The 17674-nt window shown below is 44.0% G+C and overlaps 1 protein-coding gene across 6 annotated transcripts in view; it reads right to left on the bottom strand.

Moving 5' to 3' along the window:
• LOC121281836 (chemokine-like protein TAFA-5) overlaps positions 1–17674 on the bottom strand; it is a 352162-nt gene that overhangs the window by 47280 nt on the left and 287208 nt on the right. For 4 of the 6 annotated variants that reach the window (XM_041194877.1, XM_041194879.1, XM_041194876.1 and 1 more), the window contains one exon: positions 15965–16244. The exons of the other annotated variants lie outside the window; for them this stretch is intronic. In XM_041194877.1, coding sequence (XP_041050811.1) covers positions 16029–16244 — 216 coding nt within the window. In that variant the 3' untranslated portion in view covers positions 15965–16028. Of the gene's footprint in view, positions 1–15964; positions 16245–17674 lie in introns of those variants that run through there. 6 annotated transcript variants of the gene reach the window in all.

Raw genomic sequence — 17674 nt, 5'->3', positions numbered from 1 at the left:
CTAATATGGGATATGAGCATATGTGGAGGAACATTACACTGTTAGCTAATATCAGAGGAAATGAGGAAAGCAGAGACAACTGCAATTTTCCTTCTTTAAGCCTTTCTTTAGCTTAATGACTATGGAATTTAAAAATTCCAGCCAACAAATGATCATTTATGCTCATTAGGCATTTTTTTTTAAATTGTGGGAAGCTTTTGTGATGCAATTTTAAAGCATTAAAACCCCGATTGAGAATAAACTGGCTTTCTGTAAGAAGAATCTTTTAAAAAATCACTAGAAAAATTGTTATAAAATACTAGATCACGATAAGCCAAAATTTGGACATAAATGTATGCCCATTCAGAATGGGCATAAATGCAGGAAAAATGCATTCTCTGGCCTATTGAATAAGGGAGAAGTTCTGTTATGAGCTAAGTAGGGATTCAGTAGACATAACTTGAACATAACAAACAATTGAGGCAACTTTGTATTTAGTTGGATTCTGCCATAAAACCAGCACACGCTACTTAAGTGCTCATTTCTTCAGGGGGAAAAAAACCCAGAACAATGTGGATCTTATGTCATTAGTGCAACAAAAACTACAAGGTGTTGGCTTTCTTAATGTGTTATGGGCACACCACATGATCATCTTTTTTCTCTGCCTTAACTGAACATCCCACTGTTGCTCTGTCTGAGAAGTGAAGATTTTTTTCACATGTGGTTGGCACATCTGCCGGGGCTGAAATGTGAAAAATGCAGGAGGCAAAGCAAATAGCAGAGCTGCCTACAGAGCACAGAAAATAAATAATGGGGGAAAAACTCAGCTGAACAGAAGGTTGATTATTAATTGGATACTTGTGCATCCATCATACTTTATCCGACAATAAAAATCAAAGAGCAGTGAAGTTAACCAGGATTGTGCAGAGACATACGATTCCATTTCCTTTTTTCTCTTTCAAATGATTGATGAGCTCTTTAAATATGCAACCCACAGCCCACATTCCTTGCCATTGGTGGCAGCACAGCATTTTTATCACTGCATCATCAAATTTCTCAGGAAAACAATCACTTTGCTCTGTTATGCAGCAGTGATTGATGTCGTGTGATATTCTTTCTACAGTTTCTGCATACACAACACACTGCAACAGCAAGGCACTCACCAGGCCTGACCCCACGCCTTCAACTTCATAAAACATGTGCCTAGTGGGCAAAAGAATCATGTTGTCTACTTCAGGATTCAATAGAGGTGTGGCTCTGACACCTGCTGACAAGGATGCAACTGTAACACTAGTCACCGCTGTTTTCATTAGCTATTTCTTTGCCCTTAGATGAACCAGATTGTGACACAGCAGTTTGTTTTATTTGGGCTGAACTGTCTTCTTAAACCACCTCCCCTGCCTCCTCCACCGTCTCCTCTGATGGTAAGTGTAAGGAACTCATGGACTTGTCTGTCACAAAAATCGCAACCATCTGTCCAGCTGCCCCTATCACTTCCCTCCCTTCCCCTAGCCTTCTGGGATAAACTTCCCCAAAAATTCCCCGCTGCCTTAGCCCTGAACTCACATCTTCCTCTAGATTCCATCCCATCTCCTGCAATGCAACCTCCAACCCCAACCTGTCCTTGAGACTCACCTCCTTATTCCTCAATCCTATTCCAACCAAACTGTTGATCACTCAATTTCCCTTACTGGGACCCATTTTAGCTGATATTGTTAATATTTTCTTTTCACAGATCCTGTTCCGCCTTCCCTTCAAATTTCCTGTCATCACCCCTCTCCTTAAAAAATCTGTTTTTGAAACCTCAAAACTTGCAAACTGCTGCCCCATTTCCAATCTCCCTTTCCTCTCCAAAGCCCTTGGACATATTGTCATTTCCCAATCCAGGCCCATCTTTCCCACAATTCCATGTCTGAATCCTCCAATCGGGTTTGCAGCTCAGCCACTGTCCTGAAATTGCCATTGGTAAAGTCACAAGTGACGTTCCTTGTGACCTTGATGATGTTAACCTATCTTTCCTCAACCTACTCGACCAGTCTGCAGCTTTCGACATAATTGCCCACACAACCCTCCTTCATATAGTCAGATGTGATACTGTGGCTACAAGAGCAGGTCAGAGGCTGGGAATTCTGTAGCGAGTAACTCACCTCCTGACTCCCCAAAGCCTGTCCACCATCTACAAGGCAAAAGTCAGGAGTATGATGGAATACTTTCCACTTGCCTGGATAAGTGCAGCTCGAACAACACTCAAGAAACTCGACACCATCCAGGACAAAGCAAGCTGCTAGATTGGCACCACATCCACCACTCTCAGCATCCACTCCCTCCTCCACTGACAGAGTTCGTACCATCTACAAGATGCATGCAGCAACTCACCAAGGTTCCTTCAAGAGCACCTTCCAAACTTGCAACCTTCCCCACCTAGAAGGACAAGGGCAGCAGATGCATGGGAACACCACCATCTGCAAGTACCTCTCTAAGCCACTCACCATCCTGACTTGGAACTATATCGCTGTTCCTTCACTGCTCCTGGGTCAAAATCCTGGAACTCTCTCCCTAAAGGCATTGTTGGTGTACCTACACCACGTGGACTACAGTGGTTCAAGAAGGCAGCTCACCACCACCCCCCCAAGAGAAATTAAGGATGGGCAATAAATGCTGGCCTAGCCACATCACATGAAATTTTTTTTTAAATCACTTCTATTCTGCGGATGCCCTGCTTGGTTCCATTCTTATCTATCAAAGCTTAGCCAGAAAATCGCCTGCAATGGCTTCACGTTCCTTGCTCTGTTATCTCTGGAGTTCCCCAAGGTCTATTCTTAATCCTTTCAATTTCTCATCTGCATGTTAACCTTCTGCGATATCATTTAAAAACACATCAATTGAGCCAAATTGACATCCCACTGCGAGTGGGCCTTTTTCCTGCATGAGACCCTTCCTGCCTTAGATTTAATGGCAGGAGGATTTCCCGCTGCCAGCAGACTGGTCTCTCCGGCAATTAAGTAGGCCCAGCCACCATGTTTCCTGCCGTGACTGGCTGGATTAAATTCCAGCCCGTATGTTGCTCTGTCAAATTTTGTTTTACAATGCTCCTGTGATGTGCCTTGGGATGTTTATTACTTTAAAAGCGCTATATAAATATAAAGTTAATATTTAAGTTGTTGTGGTTGTTGATTGCCAACTTCTTGTAAGTCACTTCACCTGTCTTACACTCTACAAAGCGACAGCTGCCTTTCCCTCCTCCACCACAGCATGGGAGCATCTGCTGCAGCTCTGCCTTGCACTTCGGAGGAGTGGCAACACCAACATCAGCCACAAGTCGCTCCACAAGGCAGAGATGATGGACACTGAGTGGACACATCCAGCGGAAAGGAGTCAAGACCCCCAACACAGGGTCTACAGGCACAGGATCAGCTCTCCTGACATGTGTAAACTCCAGTGCCTCAGGGGACTCAGGCTTTCAGGATAGGTCATTACTGACATTTACAGTCGCCTGATACAAGAATTACTTCCTAGTGGACCAGGTCGGCACGCATTGCTAGTGGCCATCAGTTGCCTGTCACTGGAAGGCCACCCTCCAGATCTCTGCTTCTCCATGAGGTCGTGTGCTCTCTTTCCCTGCAGGGAGAGGAAGCAGAGAATCATGACCATTAATAATGACTTGTGTGGGTAGCTGGGAAGGGTAACAATTAAGGAGGCTGATTGTGAGGTAAGGAAGCAAGAGGGCAATAGGATGAGGGTGAGTGTAAGTATTGGTGCTTAGATGGGGTTGTGAGCTGCCTGGAGAGAGAACAATAAGTGCAGATGCAAGATGTGCTGTGAGGAGCATTGTGCAGGAGAATGCCAGGAAAGACAGAGGCTGAAATTTTCGGGCCCCATTGGCATCGGGCTGGAGGGGGGGGACAATTTGGCAAGAAGGCCAAAAATTGGTTTTCCACTGTCGTGAAGCCAATTTGCAATTGTCCGCTCCACCCATTAAAGGCGTTTCCCACCGCCACACATTGAGAGCGTTATTTTAATACATTTGCATCTAATTATAAGTGCTGCTCGCTGGAATCAGGGAAGCGGCCACGCACTTGGAAAAGCTTGTCAAAAATGAGTATTCTTCCACAGTTGTGACTATTCAACTGCAGCTCCATTGACATGCTTGGAGTGGGGCCTCTGAAGCTTTTCTGCAAAGCCGAAGCATGAATATGCCACCAAACGCTCCAGAACTTTTCACCCCTTGGGCACAGACTGCAAATTAATGGGTGTTTTAGGGGGCAGCAGAGCAATTGACCCAGTGGGCAAATTGTACAAACCCATTGTGAAAGGTGGCCATGGCGCAGTCATTGGTGGAGGCGCTCACAGCCCTTTACAATGACTTTATTAAGGTTTGAGCCAATATCTATTATGGTTCAAACTAACAATGCAGCCTTACAGTGTGGGTTAGGAGAATGCCTGTGCCTGAGCTGAGGGGACAGCTCAGTCCAGTGGCCAAAGCTGCCGGCAATTGGTCAAGTGGAGTGGGGCAGAGGTGAGTGGAGTTTCAGATAGTCAATGAGTGCACTACGCACTGGCATCCACGTGGTGGCCAGCACACTCCTGCATGCATGAAGGGGTCTTAAGACTTAACCAAGAAAGGTTCCAAGTACATCCATGCTAACGCACATATCTCTCTCTTTGATCCTGCAGGAGAACATCAGGATCATGGAGCTTGGTGATTCTGGGGTATGCCTCATGGCTTACAGAGATCGGAAGAGTAGAAGAAGAGAACGGCAGAGGTGCCTGGCTTGCCAAAGAGAGGAGCACCTTAATGTTGAAGAGGCAGCAGGGCCTGCTGCGCACGCAGCTGAAGATCCACAGTGAACAGTCATTCATAGGCACCTCGCTAGACACTGGGTCTATAGACAGCACCTGTCATTCCTGCTGATGACCGAGAACCAGTATCTAGGGAACTGGTCAACCACATATACCACCTGCTAAAGGATTTAATGCCACGGGGACATGAAGGACATCTTCTGCCAGTGGCCATGAAAGTGACTGTGGCCCTCAATTTTTACACTAGTGGCTCCTTTCAGGGCTCCACAAGTGACCTGTGCAGGATCTCACAAGCCTCCACCCACAAGTGTATCCAGGAAGTCACGGATGCCATCTTCCCAAAGGCACAGAACTTTGTGCATTTCACCCAGGATCAGGAAATCCAGGAAGCAACAGCGCTGGGATTCATGCAGATCCCTGGTTTTCCACAGGTGCAGGGTGCCATCGACTGCACACATGTGGTGCTTAGATCTCCATGGCAACAAGGAGTCAACTATGTCAACCACAAGGGCTTCCACTCACTGGAAATTTAGCTGGTGTACAACCACCACAAGCACATTCTATATATCTGCGCACAATTCCCAAGGACCATCCGTGACCCCTACATCCTTAACAGGTCTCAGATCCCTAACATCTTCCAGGGTACAGAGAGGCTGTAGGGTTTTCTCCTCAGGGGCAACGGCTACCCACAGAGGATGTGGCTGATGATGCCCTTGCAGTGGCTTCAGAGTGCAGCAGAGTGACGGTACAATGGGGCTTATGCCATGACCCAGACTTTGGTGGATCAAACAATAGCCATTTTGAAAATGAGGTTCAGGTGCCTCGATAAGCCTGGTGGAGCACTGCAATACAGTCCACCAAGGGTATTCCACATCATCGTCGCTTTTTTCTTATTCATTCATGGGATGTGGTCATCGCTGGGCCAGCATTTATTGCCCATCCCTAATTGCCCTTGTTCAGAGGGCATTGAAGAGTCAACCACATTGCTGTGGGTCTGGAATCACAAGTAGGCCAGACCAGGTAAGGACAGCAGATTTCCTTCCCTGGCTGACTCCTTGAGGAGGAAGGGAAACTAGAATGAGATTGAGCAGTCCCGCACCCCTCTCACCAGCCTGTGACCTCTCCCTCTTGTTGTGTGCCAGCTTGTCCTGCATGAATACAGATGGAGAGAGTGTGGGCAGGATGCCTTCCAGGCCAGATGAGAAGGATACCAGGCATGTGTGGATGGTGAGTGGTGCCGTGGATGAGATGAAGACACAGTTTGCAGGGCCAATGAAGGTATGTGTGAGAGAGCAAATAGTGATGTCCCTTGAATTGGCAGAGTGAGCTCTCTGTGGATGTGTGAAGGGTTTGTGACTGTGTGAGCTGAGAGTGATTAGAAGAATGACTTATCCTGATGGAATGGTGATCATTCATCCTCTTTAGGCACTGGGTGGTGGTCCTCTTTTGCAGAGCGTTGGTGCTGAACACCACTGCCGCCACCTCCCATGCTGGATAGGTGAGCTTGCTTGCTGGTCTTTGCCAAGAGTGGGTAGAGGATTTTATGGTGGGCCTGCACTGCATCCAGTAGGTGCTTGAGGGAAGTGTCACTAAATTTGGGGGCAGCATGTTTCCTCCCTTTGGTAGCCATGACTTTGCAGCAGCTTCCGGTCCCTTAAAGCATACTAGCTCTGTGCAGGGGCACCCTTTAAATATGGCGCCTGGATTATTGAAGGCCTGAAGTGACGGCAGGGCAGGCGAATCAGAGACTGTCTTGCCAGCAATTTGGATGTTTCTGAGGAATGCATAATGAGGTATGGGAGGATATAGCGCAAAAACCCACCATCGCGACCAGCAGATAAAATGTTCTTTTTCCCCACCCACTATCACACTTTGTGCAAATCTGAGATGATTCCACCCAGAATATGAGGCTCGGCACCTCGAAGTGTTATATCACTCACATGTCATGCCCTCTTGAGGTTCAGAATCCTATTGGTGCCGGTGTGACCCCCTTGCACTGACCCCGATCCTGCCCCTTTCCCTGTGACCCCCATCCTGCTCTCACCCCTCTGAGTCCAGTAATCCAATGAACTCTGGTGAAGTCCTCACAGCAGTAGCGGCAGCCGCCATTGTTCATGGTGGGCCTGCCAGCCATGGAGAGCTGCTGGTGTCTGATTGGCCAACAGCTCTTGGTGGGCAGGATTTCCATTCCCACATTCCAAATTCCTGGAGAAAGGCTGATGTTGTCTAGTTAAGTGCCTGAGAAGCACTTAATTTGCTTGGGGCACCCCCATGGAAGCTATGTAGGTTCCCCACCAGACTCACATCAGGGACATTAAATTTTGCCCACAAGGTCAGATGGCCAAAAGCTTGGGCAAAGAGCTATGTTTTAAGGAGCATCTTTAAAGAGGAAATCAGATGGAGGGAACACCTCCTGCTGCTAACTTTCTTGGTTACTTCCATCCTCGCCTGCTTGGTTTGAGAGATGGCGGTGGGGTAAGATCACCTCAATATAATCCCTCAGACCCCACTGCAGGGCCTCCAGGTAAGAGTGAGAAACCTGGAGGGAGGGGACGGGGAGACGGGATGAACAGTCTTCCCAGGTCTCCTCTCCTTTCCTGTGGTTGCCCATTCTAACCCATGCCTAGGTTCCTTTAAGTCGAAATCTTTTGTTTGACAGAATCAGTACATTATCCCGCCTGCCCTGCCTGATTAGCTAAGGAATCTGGTGGGTTGTTAATGCTATGGCTCAGTTAAAGAGCATCGGCAAAGCCCACTGGAGAATACAACAGATTCCCAGCCTGCTAATGGTCCCACCCCTTCAGCAGGGGCTAAGCTGAGAAAATTCTTCCCAATGTGTCAGCTGTGTCTGGGTTTTGTCATATTTGCAATAACTTGTGATGTAAATTAGGTTTTTCATAATGATAAACCTGCAAAAATAAACCACTTGGTTTTTGCCACTAGTTGACTGCAGGGCCATGTCTCAGTGCCTATCACTCTAATCAAGCTGTCACCAGAAGACAATGGCCTGAAATTCACTACAATGAAATATGTTAGTGACAAATGTTACATTAAGCCATTGTGCTCTCCCATCCTCCAATGGTGAATATAAGGCAAAAGTTGCTGGACCACAGACTGAAACACGTTGCAGTGAGCATAGTGGTGAGTTAGAAGTGGCACAGCTGATGAATGATACACATTCAATATTCCATGTCAGACAGCGAGTAACTCAGTAGGTTATTTAACGTTTTTGTAAATGTCACATTCCATTATCTTTACCTGTTTTTAATTCAAATATTTGAGTTGGTTGTTTTGTGAATTAATTGTTTTAACAGCCAAGCATGTTCTCTGACCGAAGTTGTCTTTATATTAATATTTATTGAGCTCATACACTAAACATGGATTGCGACTGGAAAGAAAATATAGCCAGAGATGGAGATAATTTCAGAAGTAGCCCTATGCACGTGGGTCCCAATTTATATATTTTAAAAATGTAGCTCTGTTTTTAGGATTCCATTAAGTCGTGACAACATCTATTATGAAGCAAAGCCCTTCCACAATGTGCAATAACTAGAGCTGGTGCGTGTCGATCAAGCATCACAAGAGTTACCTATGATAGACAATCTGTATTCTGAAAGCTGAGTTCTTTCATGGTCTAAGTGGCAGCAGCAACCCAAATAAGTGTTAATTTTGAAAATTGATGATTGCCATTGATTTTGATGAGGGTGGAGCTATTTTACCTGTTTCGGTGAGGATCTATCACTGGTACAAAAGGTGCAGGAGATTATGGCATGACTGGAGTAATGGCATAAGTCATTTATGTCATAATTCCTTAACTTTTGCATCACAGAAATGACATATTCTATAGATGCATATTTATAATGACCCATGTTTTTCAGCAAATCCTGGGACTAAATATGTTTCTCAGATTTTATACTTAAGAGGGTTGTTTCAGATGGAGAAGAGCAAAAGCGAAAAAAAAGGAATGAACAAACTGACTTTCTACTTCCCCATACTGTCACACCATCTGCTGCTGGAAAAGCTCTAAAGAACAATAAGAGCAGTAATGGGGATGCTCATTGCTTGGAGCCATCCGACATCAGGACCGAAGGAGGGTGTGAGGAATGTCAATGTAGAAGAAAAAAAGGAAAGACAGTTATAAATAATAATTCTGAGTAGAAGAAATATTTATATATTTCTATTTAATAAATTTTTACTTCTTATATGCCTACACTGTTTCACATTTTTTGCATTTAAGAATAAATGATTCATATAAGAATTGTAAGTTTGACATTGTGTGCTGTTTAAATGAATATTTAATCAATCAAAATATGATTTTGTAGATCAGAACAGGTTTCATAAATTTAACAGGCTGTTAATGAATATGAATGAGATTTCACAAATATTGCTTAGGCTTTGTGATTTATGGCAATAGATGAGTCCTTCTTTCTAAATTTGTTAAAAATCAATCAAACCTTTCTCAAACATATGCTCACATCATGCTGTTGAATGCAACCTATATATGTTGGTGTGTGCTGTATTAATACATACTGCAGGAATAAGACATAGAGGTAAAAATTGCTCATTCTAGTGGCTGTTTTGCAAAAGTAACCAGTTTAACAGGGCCATGTCTTGTGCCCTAGTGCCCTAAAGATGTTTGAAAACTGTTGATCATCAAGCATCCGGAATAGCTGCCTAAAACAGGCAAAGGTTCATTGCATGTGTTAATGAAGAACGTACACCTGTTTTCGGACCCCTCAGGAAATTGTGCAGGTCTGAGTGGAACGGCATTTGCACCTACTCTCTACAGCACTCCTGGCAGCCTTTGCTAAGCACGATCACTCCCCTCAGCACTTACTTGAGGGCTGCTGCCAATGATCCATTTCGCCAGAAACTAGTTTCTTGAGATGGCAAACAGTCTGTAGAGGCATGACAGGAGATGGTAGCTCCTGTCATAACTCCAAATTTTAGGCCTCAGACTTCTCAGAGGGGATGCATGATGTGGGTGCACTGTATGTCCTGAAAACAGGCACAGATGAATTTTCTACTCCAATATGTGAAATTGAAAATATAACTGCAAAATATTGGCAATGTATATTTGTGCAGCTGTATATCAAAAGGCATTGAAAGTCTGATACGTACTTTTTGTCAACCAAAGTATTGGAAGTGAATGAAGATTTTTTTAAAAATCTAACTAATTTTCATTCCGTTTTTTCATTTTGCAGATGAAAACAGCTGCAACTCAAATTTGAACGATGCAGCATTTCCCCCTAGTATATTGTTAAATTAAAAATACATTTAATTATTTATTAATTATATGTAATTAATTTATTATTAAATTAATGTATTAATTTAATCATACCCCACATTGGACAAAGGTTCAGTTGCACATCTTAAAAAGGTGAAAGATTTAAAGAGAGAGAAGGAAAACAACTGCCTTCTTGTTATTCTAAATTCATTGAGTTCTCTGATGCATATATTTTAGGGATTTCATCATATTGAGGTTTGAGTTCTTCTACTGAAAAAAAAATGAAACTAGTGTAACACCAAGAAGAATTTGCTGTAATATCAGAGCTTATAATCATGAGGTTTCATTCTGCTGTATTTTATGCCATATGCTCAGTTGATTGATCTAACTGTGCTTCAGCAGCAGTAGTAATGGGTCACCAAGGCAATAAAAGCAATGTAATGGGAAGAAAGATAGAGAGACTGGATAACAAGAGCTGCACTAAGGAAGGGTGAAAAGATCAGCCAGGCAGAGCAATAGGGATTCAACAGAGAAAACAGTAAACATGAAACATTTTATGAAATGTGCTGTATTATATTTCTGATCTTGGTGATTGAATATTAATATTATAGCAAATATATCTAGAATAGGAAATGGTTTCAATTAACTAAAATTGAGCAGACTGTGAAATGGCCAAGGCTTAACAGAGAATAAAATGAAATCAAAAGGCCTTCCTCATTCTTGGGACAGACTCTCTATTATGCAGGTCCTTGTGATGTATCCTTTATGCAAGCACTTCTCCTGTATAGCATTAAAGACAATATAGACAGTGCTCATTTCTGAATTAGAAGAGTCCTTGTATGCTTGCTAGATTTGTACTGTTCGCAAAATATGGGAGAGCTAACTGATAGTATTGCCTGTGTCTTACCATTACCTTAAGTTTTGATGTCAGTCAATGAAGAAGCTTCACAGTTCCAAACACAGAATCATAAAACCAACTAGAAGCAGACTCTTGTGTAATGGTATCATGGTATCAGCTTATAGGTTGTACTTAAAGTGAAATCTTTCACATTCTAACTCACCTTTAAGGCTTCATCATTTTTTATTTATGTAGTATAATAACATTTTTATTTTGACCATCTAACCTTTAAATTGGAAACTGCCAATCAACAAATATTTTAAGGGACTTTCAACAGATTCACCAAGTGTTTGCTAAGACCTAAACTAATGTGGACTGTGCCTCATAGCATTGGACTGGTGGGGGAAGACAAGCCGCACCCCCTTTTTACAGCATTAGCTGCCTTTTTCTGTTGTGTTCACTAACACATTGAAAAGCTGGAATATTTAAACAGCAATTCAGTGTGTTAGTGTATGAGTGTCTGAATCAATGGGTGAGTGAATGGCTGATGCGGGGAATGTGTAGATGGGTAAGGTGGTCGGGTAGGTGTGTAAGTGGGTAAAAGGGTACAGTGGCAGGTGGGAGAGGTAAGTAGGTAGGAGGAAGGGTGGGAGGTTGGTGAACTGGTAGGTGGGTAGGGTGGGTAGAGTGCTAGGATGGGAGAGGGTACAGTGGTAGATGGGTAGGGAAGTAAGGTAGATATGGTAGTAGGTGGGTGGAGTGGTAGATGGGTAGAGAAGTAGGGTGGTAGGTGGGTAGAGTGGCAGGTGGGTGGGATGATAGGTGGGTAGGTTGGTAGGTGAGTAGAGTGGTGGCATTGGGTCAGGTAAGGTAAGGGGGAGTCAAGTGGGACTCGAGGGGTCGCGGGGTGTTGGGTGGTAAGGTAGGGTCAGTTTGGATTGTTGGGGAGTTGGTGGGTCAGGGGGCTGTCAGGGGGTGTCAGTGTGAGTGATTGTGGTAGGCGGGTGGGGGGTTTCAGTTGTATAGCTACCCAGGCGTTAGACTAGGATTTTCGTGTTCTGGGTAACTATCTATGTAAGTAAGTCAGAACTGTCCAAAATCTCCAACTTTAACTCAGAGTCAGAGATTTTTTTTGGAGGGACCGAGGGAGCAGGGTAATTGCCCATCAGCAGTTCAAACTTCCTGGACAATTCCCACATAGTCAGTGTGTGGGGTCTCAACGTTTAGGGGGGTATGTCCAATCTCTTGACGATCCAGAGACCAGAAGATCTGTGCCAATTTGTCAGTGCCTGAGGTGATATCTGGTAATCCTTCTGAATTACACTTATTCTGGATAATAGGAAAATGTAGAACACCTCCTTTAGGAAGTCAAGTCAACTAAGGTCCCTAAATTATTTGTTTTGTAATTGATAAAAAGCCATAGCATACAAAAATAAGTGAAAGCATGACTTTCTGCCCCTTTCTTGAGTAGTTATGCTGGGCCAATTGTGGCCAAGAAATTGGATCAGCTAAAAAGAGGCAGCAAGTCAGCATATAATTTGCCTTTTGTGCAGAATGTAGGAAACCTAAAGCCTGATCCACTTGGATCCCATTTGTATTAAACAGGTAAGTTTAGACGCCAATAGGGTGTCATGGTGCAGCTCGCCAATCAGGGTCTGACCAATTCCAGCTGGCTCCAATGCTGAGTCAGCCCACTGGTAGGCCTTGCTGAGGAGAATGGGGAGGAGCGGAGATGGGGAAGGAAACAGCCCCAGGCTGCCAGCATCTGCAATCTGTAGAGCCTGGAAGAACAGCCTTGCTTCTCCCTGCCCTACAGAAATGTGACGATTAAAAAAAACTCACCATTTTTTGAGCAGCCTCAAACAAGACCTTTAGGAACGAATGCTTAGGCCTGTCAACACCCAGGCCAACTGAACAAAGTATGTAAGTGTAAGCTCTTCAAATTTGTCGCTGAATTTCAATCTAAGTCCAACAAAAAACTTACACCAATATCCATCTGCAGGAAGTCTAAAATCTGCTCCAGGCAGGTAACCAATGGATTCAGTTTTCCCAATACTTAACTGAAGGAAATTTATGCAAATCCAGTACTGGATACTGGATAAGCCATCTAATAATTTAGCTTGGGAGTTTTGGCTCAGGAGCTCCCTGGAGCTCCCTTGAAATTCATCCCAAAACCCTTCATCCATGAAAAGGGTGAAGCAAAGTTGAATTTTTCCCCCAGCTTATCTTAACCGTGTTAGGTTCTTTTTTGCACTCATGTCTGCATTAGTGTATGTGTGCTGAAGTATTATCTGCGTAAACAATTGTAATTTAGATGTTTAAACAGTTGAGGTTTGAATCCTAAAATTTATGTTATTGTATTATTAATGAAACAGATATGTGTGATGTACAGATACATGAGCTATTTTCTTTAATTGTTCCAAATACAGGAATAAAATTGTACACCTATAAGTTTCAGTTTGGCAGCCAGCGCACATCTGGAGCTCAAAAACAACTCATGTTTATATAGCACCTTTAACATAATGAAACATCCCAAGGCACTTCACAGGAGCATTTTAAATCAAAGTATGACACTGAGCCACAGAAGGAGTCATTAGTTCACATCACCAAAAGCTTGAGCAAAGGGGTTTATGGAATGTCTTAATAGAGGAAAGTGAGCTGGAGAGGGGGAGAGGTGTAGGGAAGATAATCCAGAGCTAGGGCCTAAGCAAATGAAGGCATAACTACCAATGGTGGAGCAATTTGAATTGGGAATGCAGAACAGGCCAGAATTGGAGAAGTGCATATATCTTAGAGGGTTATGGGGTAGAAAACATTACAGAGATAGGGGAGGGAAAGTCCACGAAGTGATTTAAAAACAAGGATGAGAATTTTAAAATCAAGATGTTGCTTGACTGGGAGCCGAAGTAGGTCAGCAAGCACAGGGGTGATAGAGGATTGGGACTTGCTTGGAGATAAGACATAGGCAGCAGAGTTTGGATGATGTCACATTTATGGAGATTCGAATGTAGAGGACCAGTCTGGAGATTTTTTTTAATGCATTCATAAGATATGTGCATCACATGAGCACTTATTGCCCATCCCTAGTTACCCTTGAGAAGGTGGTGATGAGCTGCCTTCTTGAACTGCTGTAGTGCATGTGTTGCTGATACATCCAGAGAGCTGTTAGGGAGGGAGTTCCAGAATTTTGACCCAGTGACAGTGAAGGAACGGCTATATATTTCCAAAGCAGGGTGGTGTGTGGCTTCGAGGGGAACTTCCAGTTGGTGGTGTTCCCTTGAACCTGTTGCTCTTGTCCTTGTAGATAGTAGCGGTCGTGTGTTTGGAAGATGCTGTCTAAGGAACCTTGGTGAGTTCCTGCAGTGCATCTTGTAGATGGTACATGCTGCTGCCACTGTGAGTCGATAGTGGAGGGAGTGAATGTTTGAGGATGGGGTGCCAATTAGGCGGGTTACTTTGTCCTGGAGGTGTCGAGCTTCTTGAGTGATATTGAAGGTGCACTCATCCAGGCAAGTGGAGAGTATTCCATCATACCCCTGACTTGTGCCTTTTAGATGATGGGCAAGCCTTGGGGAGTCAGGAGGTGCATTACTTGCCGCAGGATTCCAAGCCTCTGAACTGATCTTGTAGTCACAGTATTTATATGGCTAGTCCAGTTCAGTTTTGGGTCAATGGTAAATCCCAGGATATTGATAGTGGGAGATTCAGCAATAGTAATGCCATTGAATGTCAAGGTAGATGGTTAAATTCTCACTTGTTGGTCACTGCCTGGCATTTGTGTGGCATGAATGTAACTTGTCAAGCCAAGCCTAGATATTGTCCAGGTCTTGATGCATTTGGACACGGACTGCTTCAGTACCTAAGAAGTCATGAATGGTGCTGAACATTGTGCAATCATCAGCGAACATCCACGCTTCTGACCTTCTGATGAAAGAAAGGTCACTGATGAAGCAGCTGAAGATGATTGGGCCTAGGACACTACCCTGAAGAACTCCTGCAGTGATGTCCTGGAACTGAGATGATTGACTCTAGCAACCACAACTATCTTCCTTTGTGCTACATATGACTCCAAGGAGCAATGAGTTTTCCCCCCGATTTCCAATGACTTCAGAATTCCTAGGGGTCCTTGATGCCACAGTTGGTAAAATGCGTCCCTGACATCAAGGGCAAGTCACTCTCAGCTCACTTCTGAAATTCAGTTCTTTTGTCCATGTTTGAACCAAGGCTGTGATGAGGTCAGGAGCTGAGTGATCCTTGTGGAACCCAAACTGAGCGTCAGTGAGCAGGTTATTTCTAAGCAAGTGCTGCTTGGTAGCACTGTTGATGGCCCCTTCCAGCACTTTACTGATATTGAGAGTAGACTGATGGGGCAGTAATTTGCTGGATTGGATTTGTCCTGCTTTTTGTGTACAGGACATACATGGATAATTTTCCATATTGCTGGGTGGATGCCAGTGCTGTAGCTGTACTGGAACAGCTTGTCTAGGGGCACGGCAAGCTCTGGAGCACAAGTCTTCAATACTATTTCTGGAATATTATCAGGGCCTTTGCAGTATCCATTGCTGTGGAGTGAATAAAATTGGCTGAAGACTGGCATCCGTGATGCTGGGGACCTATGGAGAAGGCCAAGATGGATCATACACTCGGCACTTCTGGCTTAAGATTGTTGCAAATGCTTCAGCCTTATCTTTTGCATTGATATGCTGAGCTCCCCCACCATTGAGGATGGGGGTACTTGTGGAGCCTCCTCCTCCAGTAAGTTGTTTAATTGTTCATTACCATTCATGACTCGATGTGGCAGGACTGCAGAGCTTAGATCTGATCTATTGGTTGTGGGATCGCTTAGCTCTGTCTATCACTTGCTGCTTATGCTATTTGGCATGGAAGTAGTCCTTTGCTGTAGCTTCACCAGGTTGACACCTCATTTTTAGGTATGCCTGATGCTGCTCCTGGCATGCCCTCCTGCACTCTTCATTGAATCAGGGTTGATCCCTTGGCTTGGTGGTAATGATAGAGTGGGGGATATGCCGGGTCATGAGGTTATAGATTGTGATTGAGTACAATTTTGCTGCTGCTGATGGCCCACAGCACTTCATGAATGTCCAGTCTTGAGTTGCTAGACGTGTTTGAAATCTATCCCACTTAGCACAGTGGTAGTGCCACACAACATGATCGAGGCCATCCTTAATGTGAACACGGGACTTCATCAAGGACTGGGTGGTGATCATTCCTACCGATAATGTCCTGGACAGATGCATCTACGGCAGTCAGATTGGTGAGGATGAGGTCAAGTATGTTTTTCGCTCTTGATTGTCTCACCACCTGCTGCAGGCCCAGTCTAGCAGCTATGTCCTTTAGGCCTTGGACAGCTCGGTCAGTAGTGCATTGGAATGGTTGAGTCTAGAAATAACAAAACATGAATGAGGGCTTCAGCAGCAAATAAGTTGAGACAGGGACGAAGCCAGTGATGTTATAGACATGGAAATAGGTGGTCTTAGTGATGGCATGACTGAGATCAGGAGCTCACCTCAGGATCAAGTGTGACACCAAGGTTGTGAACAGACTGGCTTAATTTCAGACGGTTGCCAGGGAGAGGGATAGAGTCAAAGAAACGGAGTTTGGAATAGGGCCTGAAAATAATGGCTTCAGTTTTCCCAATATTTAACTGGAGGAAATTTCTGCTCATATAATTCTGAATGCTGGATAAGCAGTTCAATAATTTCACTCTGGAGTTTTGGCTCAAGAACTCCCAACTCACCCCAATAACCTTTATCCAAGAAAATGAGTGAAACGATATAGAATTTCTACCCCCACATGTCTTAACTTTGTTAGACTCTATATGCACTCATGTCTGTGTCTGTGTGTAGAAGGTATTATCTGCACAGACAATTATAATGTAGATGTTGAAAAAGTTGAGGTTTGATTCCTAAAATTTATGTTAATATATTAGTAATAATACAGATATTGGTGATATACAGACACATGAGCTATTTTCTTTAATTGTTTCCAAATATAACAATAAAAATGTCAACTTTTCAGTAACTTTCAGCAAATGGACCTGTAACCCATTGAGGAACATCAGTTCATAGCAGTGTCAACAGATATAAAATGGTAGCCCATGTCATTTATGAATATTGCTTGACCATGAAATTAGGTCTCTTTCAGTTTTCAATAAAATTTAGATCTTGCTCAATCTGTGAATGCAGTTGCGTCAGAATGACTGATACATCATCCTCACCAGTCTATCTGACACAGATACATCTGTCCATTTCAGTATTGATAGGAGTGACCACCGCACTGTCCTTGTGAAGACGAAATATCGCCTTTACATAGAGGAAACCCTCCATCGTGTTGTGTGGCACTACTGCCATGCTAAACGGGATAGATTTCAAACAGATCCAGCAACTCAAAACTGGGCATCCATAAGGGGCTGCAGGTCATCATCAGCGGCCCAGCATTTCCCCCATTCTACCATTACCACCAAGCCAGGGGATCGACTCTGGCTCAATGAAGAGTGCAGGAGGAATGCCAGAAGCAGCGCCAGGCATACCTAAAAATAAGGTGTCAATCTGATGAAGCTATAACACAGGACTACTTGCGTGCCTAACTGCATAATCAGCATGACACAGGCAGAGCTAAGTGATCGCACAACCAACGGAATCAGATCTAAACTCTGCTGTCCTGCCACATCTAGTGAATGGTAGTTTACAATTAAACAACTAACTGGAGGAGGAGGCTCTGCAAATATCTCCATTCTCAATGATAGAGGAACCCAGCACATTAGTGCAAAAGACATGGCTGAAGCATTTGCAACAACCTTCGACGAGAAG

The sequence above is a fragment of the Carcharodon carcharias genome, chromosome 9 (assembly GCF_017639515.1).
Source record: "Carcharodon carcharias isolate sCarCar2 chromosome 9, sCarCar2.pri, whole genome shotgun sequence".
NCBI lineage: Eukaryota > Metazoa > Chordata > Chondrichthyes > Lamniformes > Lamnidae > Carcharodon > Carcharodon carcharias.
The sequence above is the reverse complement of the archived record's forward strand: the minus strand, read 5'-3'. Positions and strand labels throughout refer to the sequence as shown.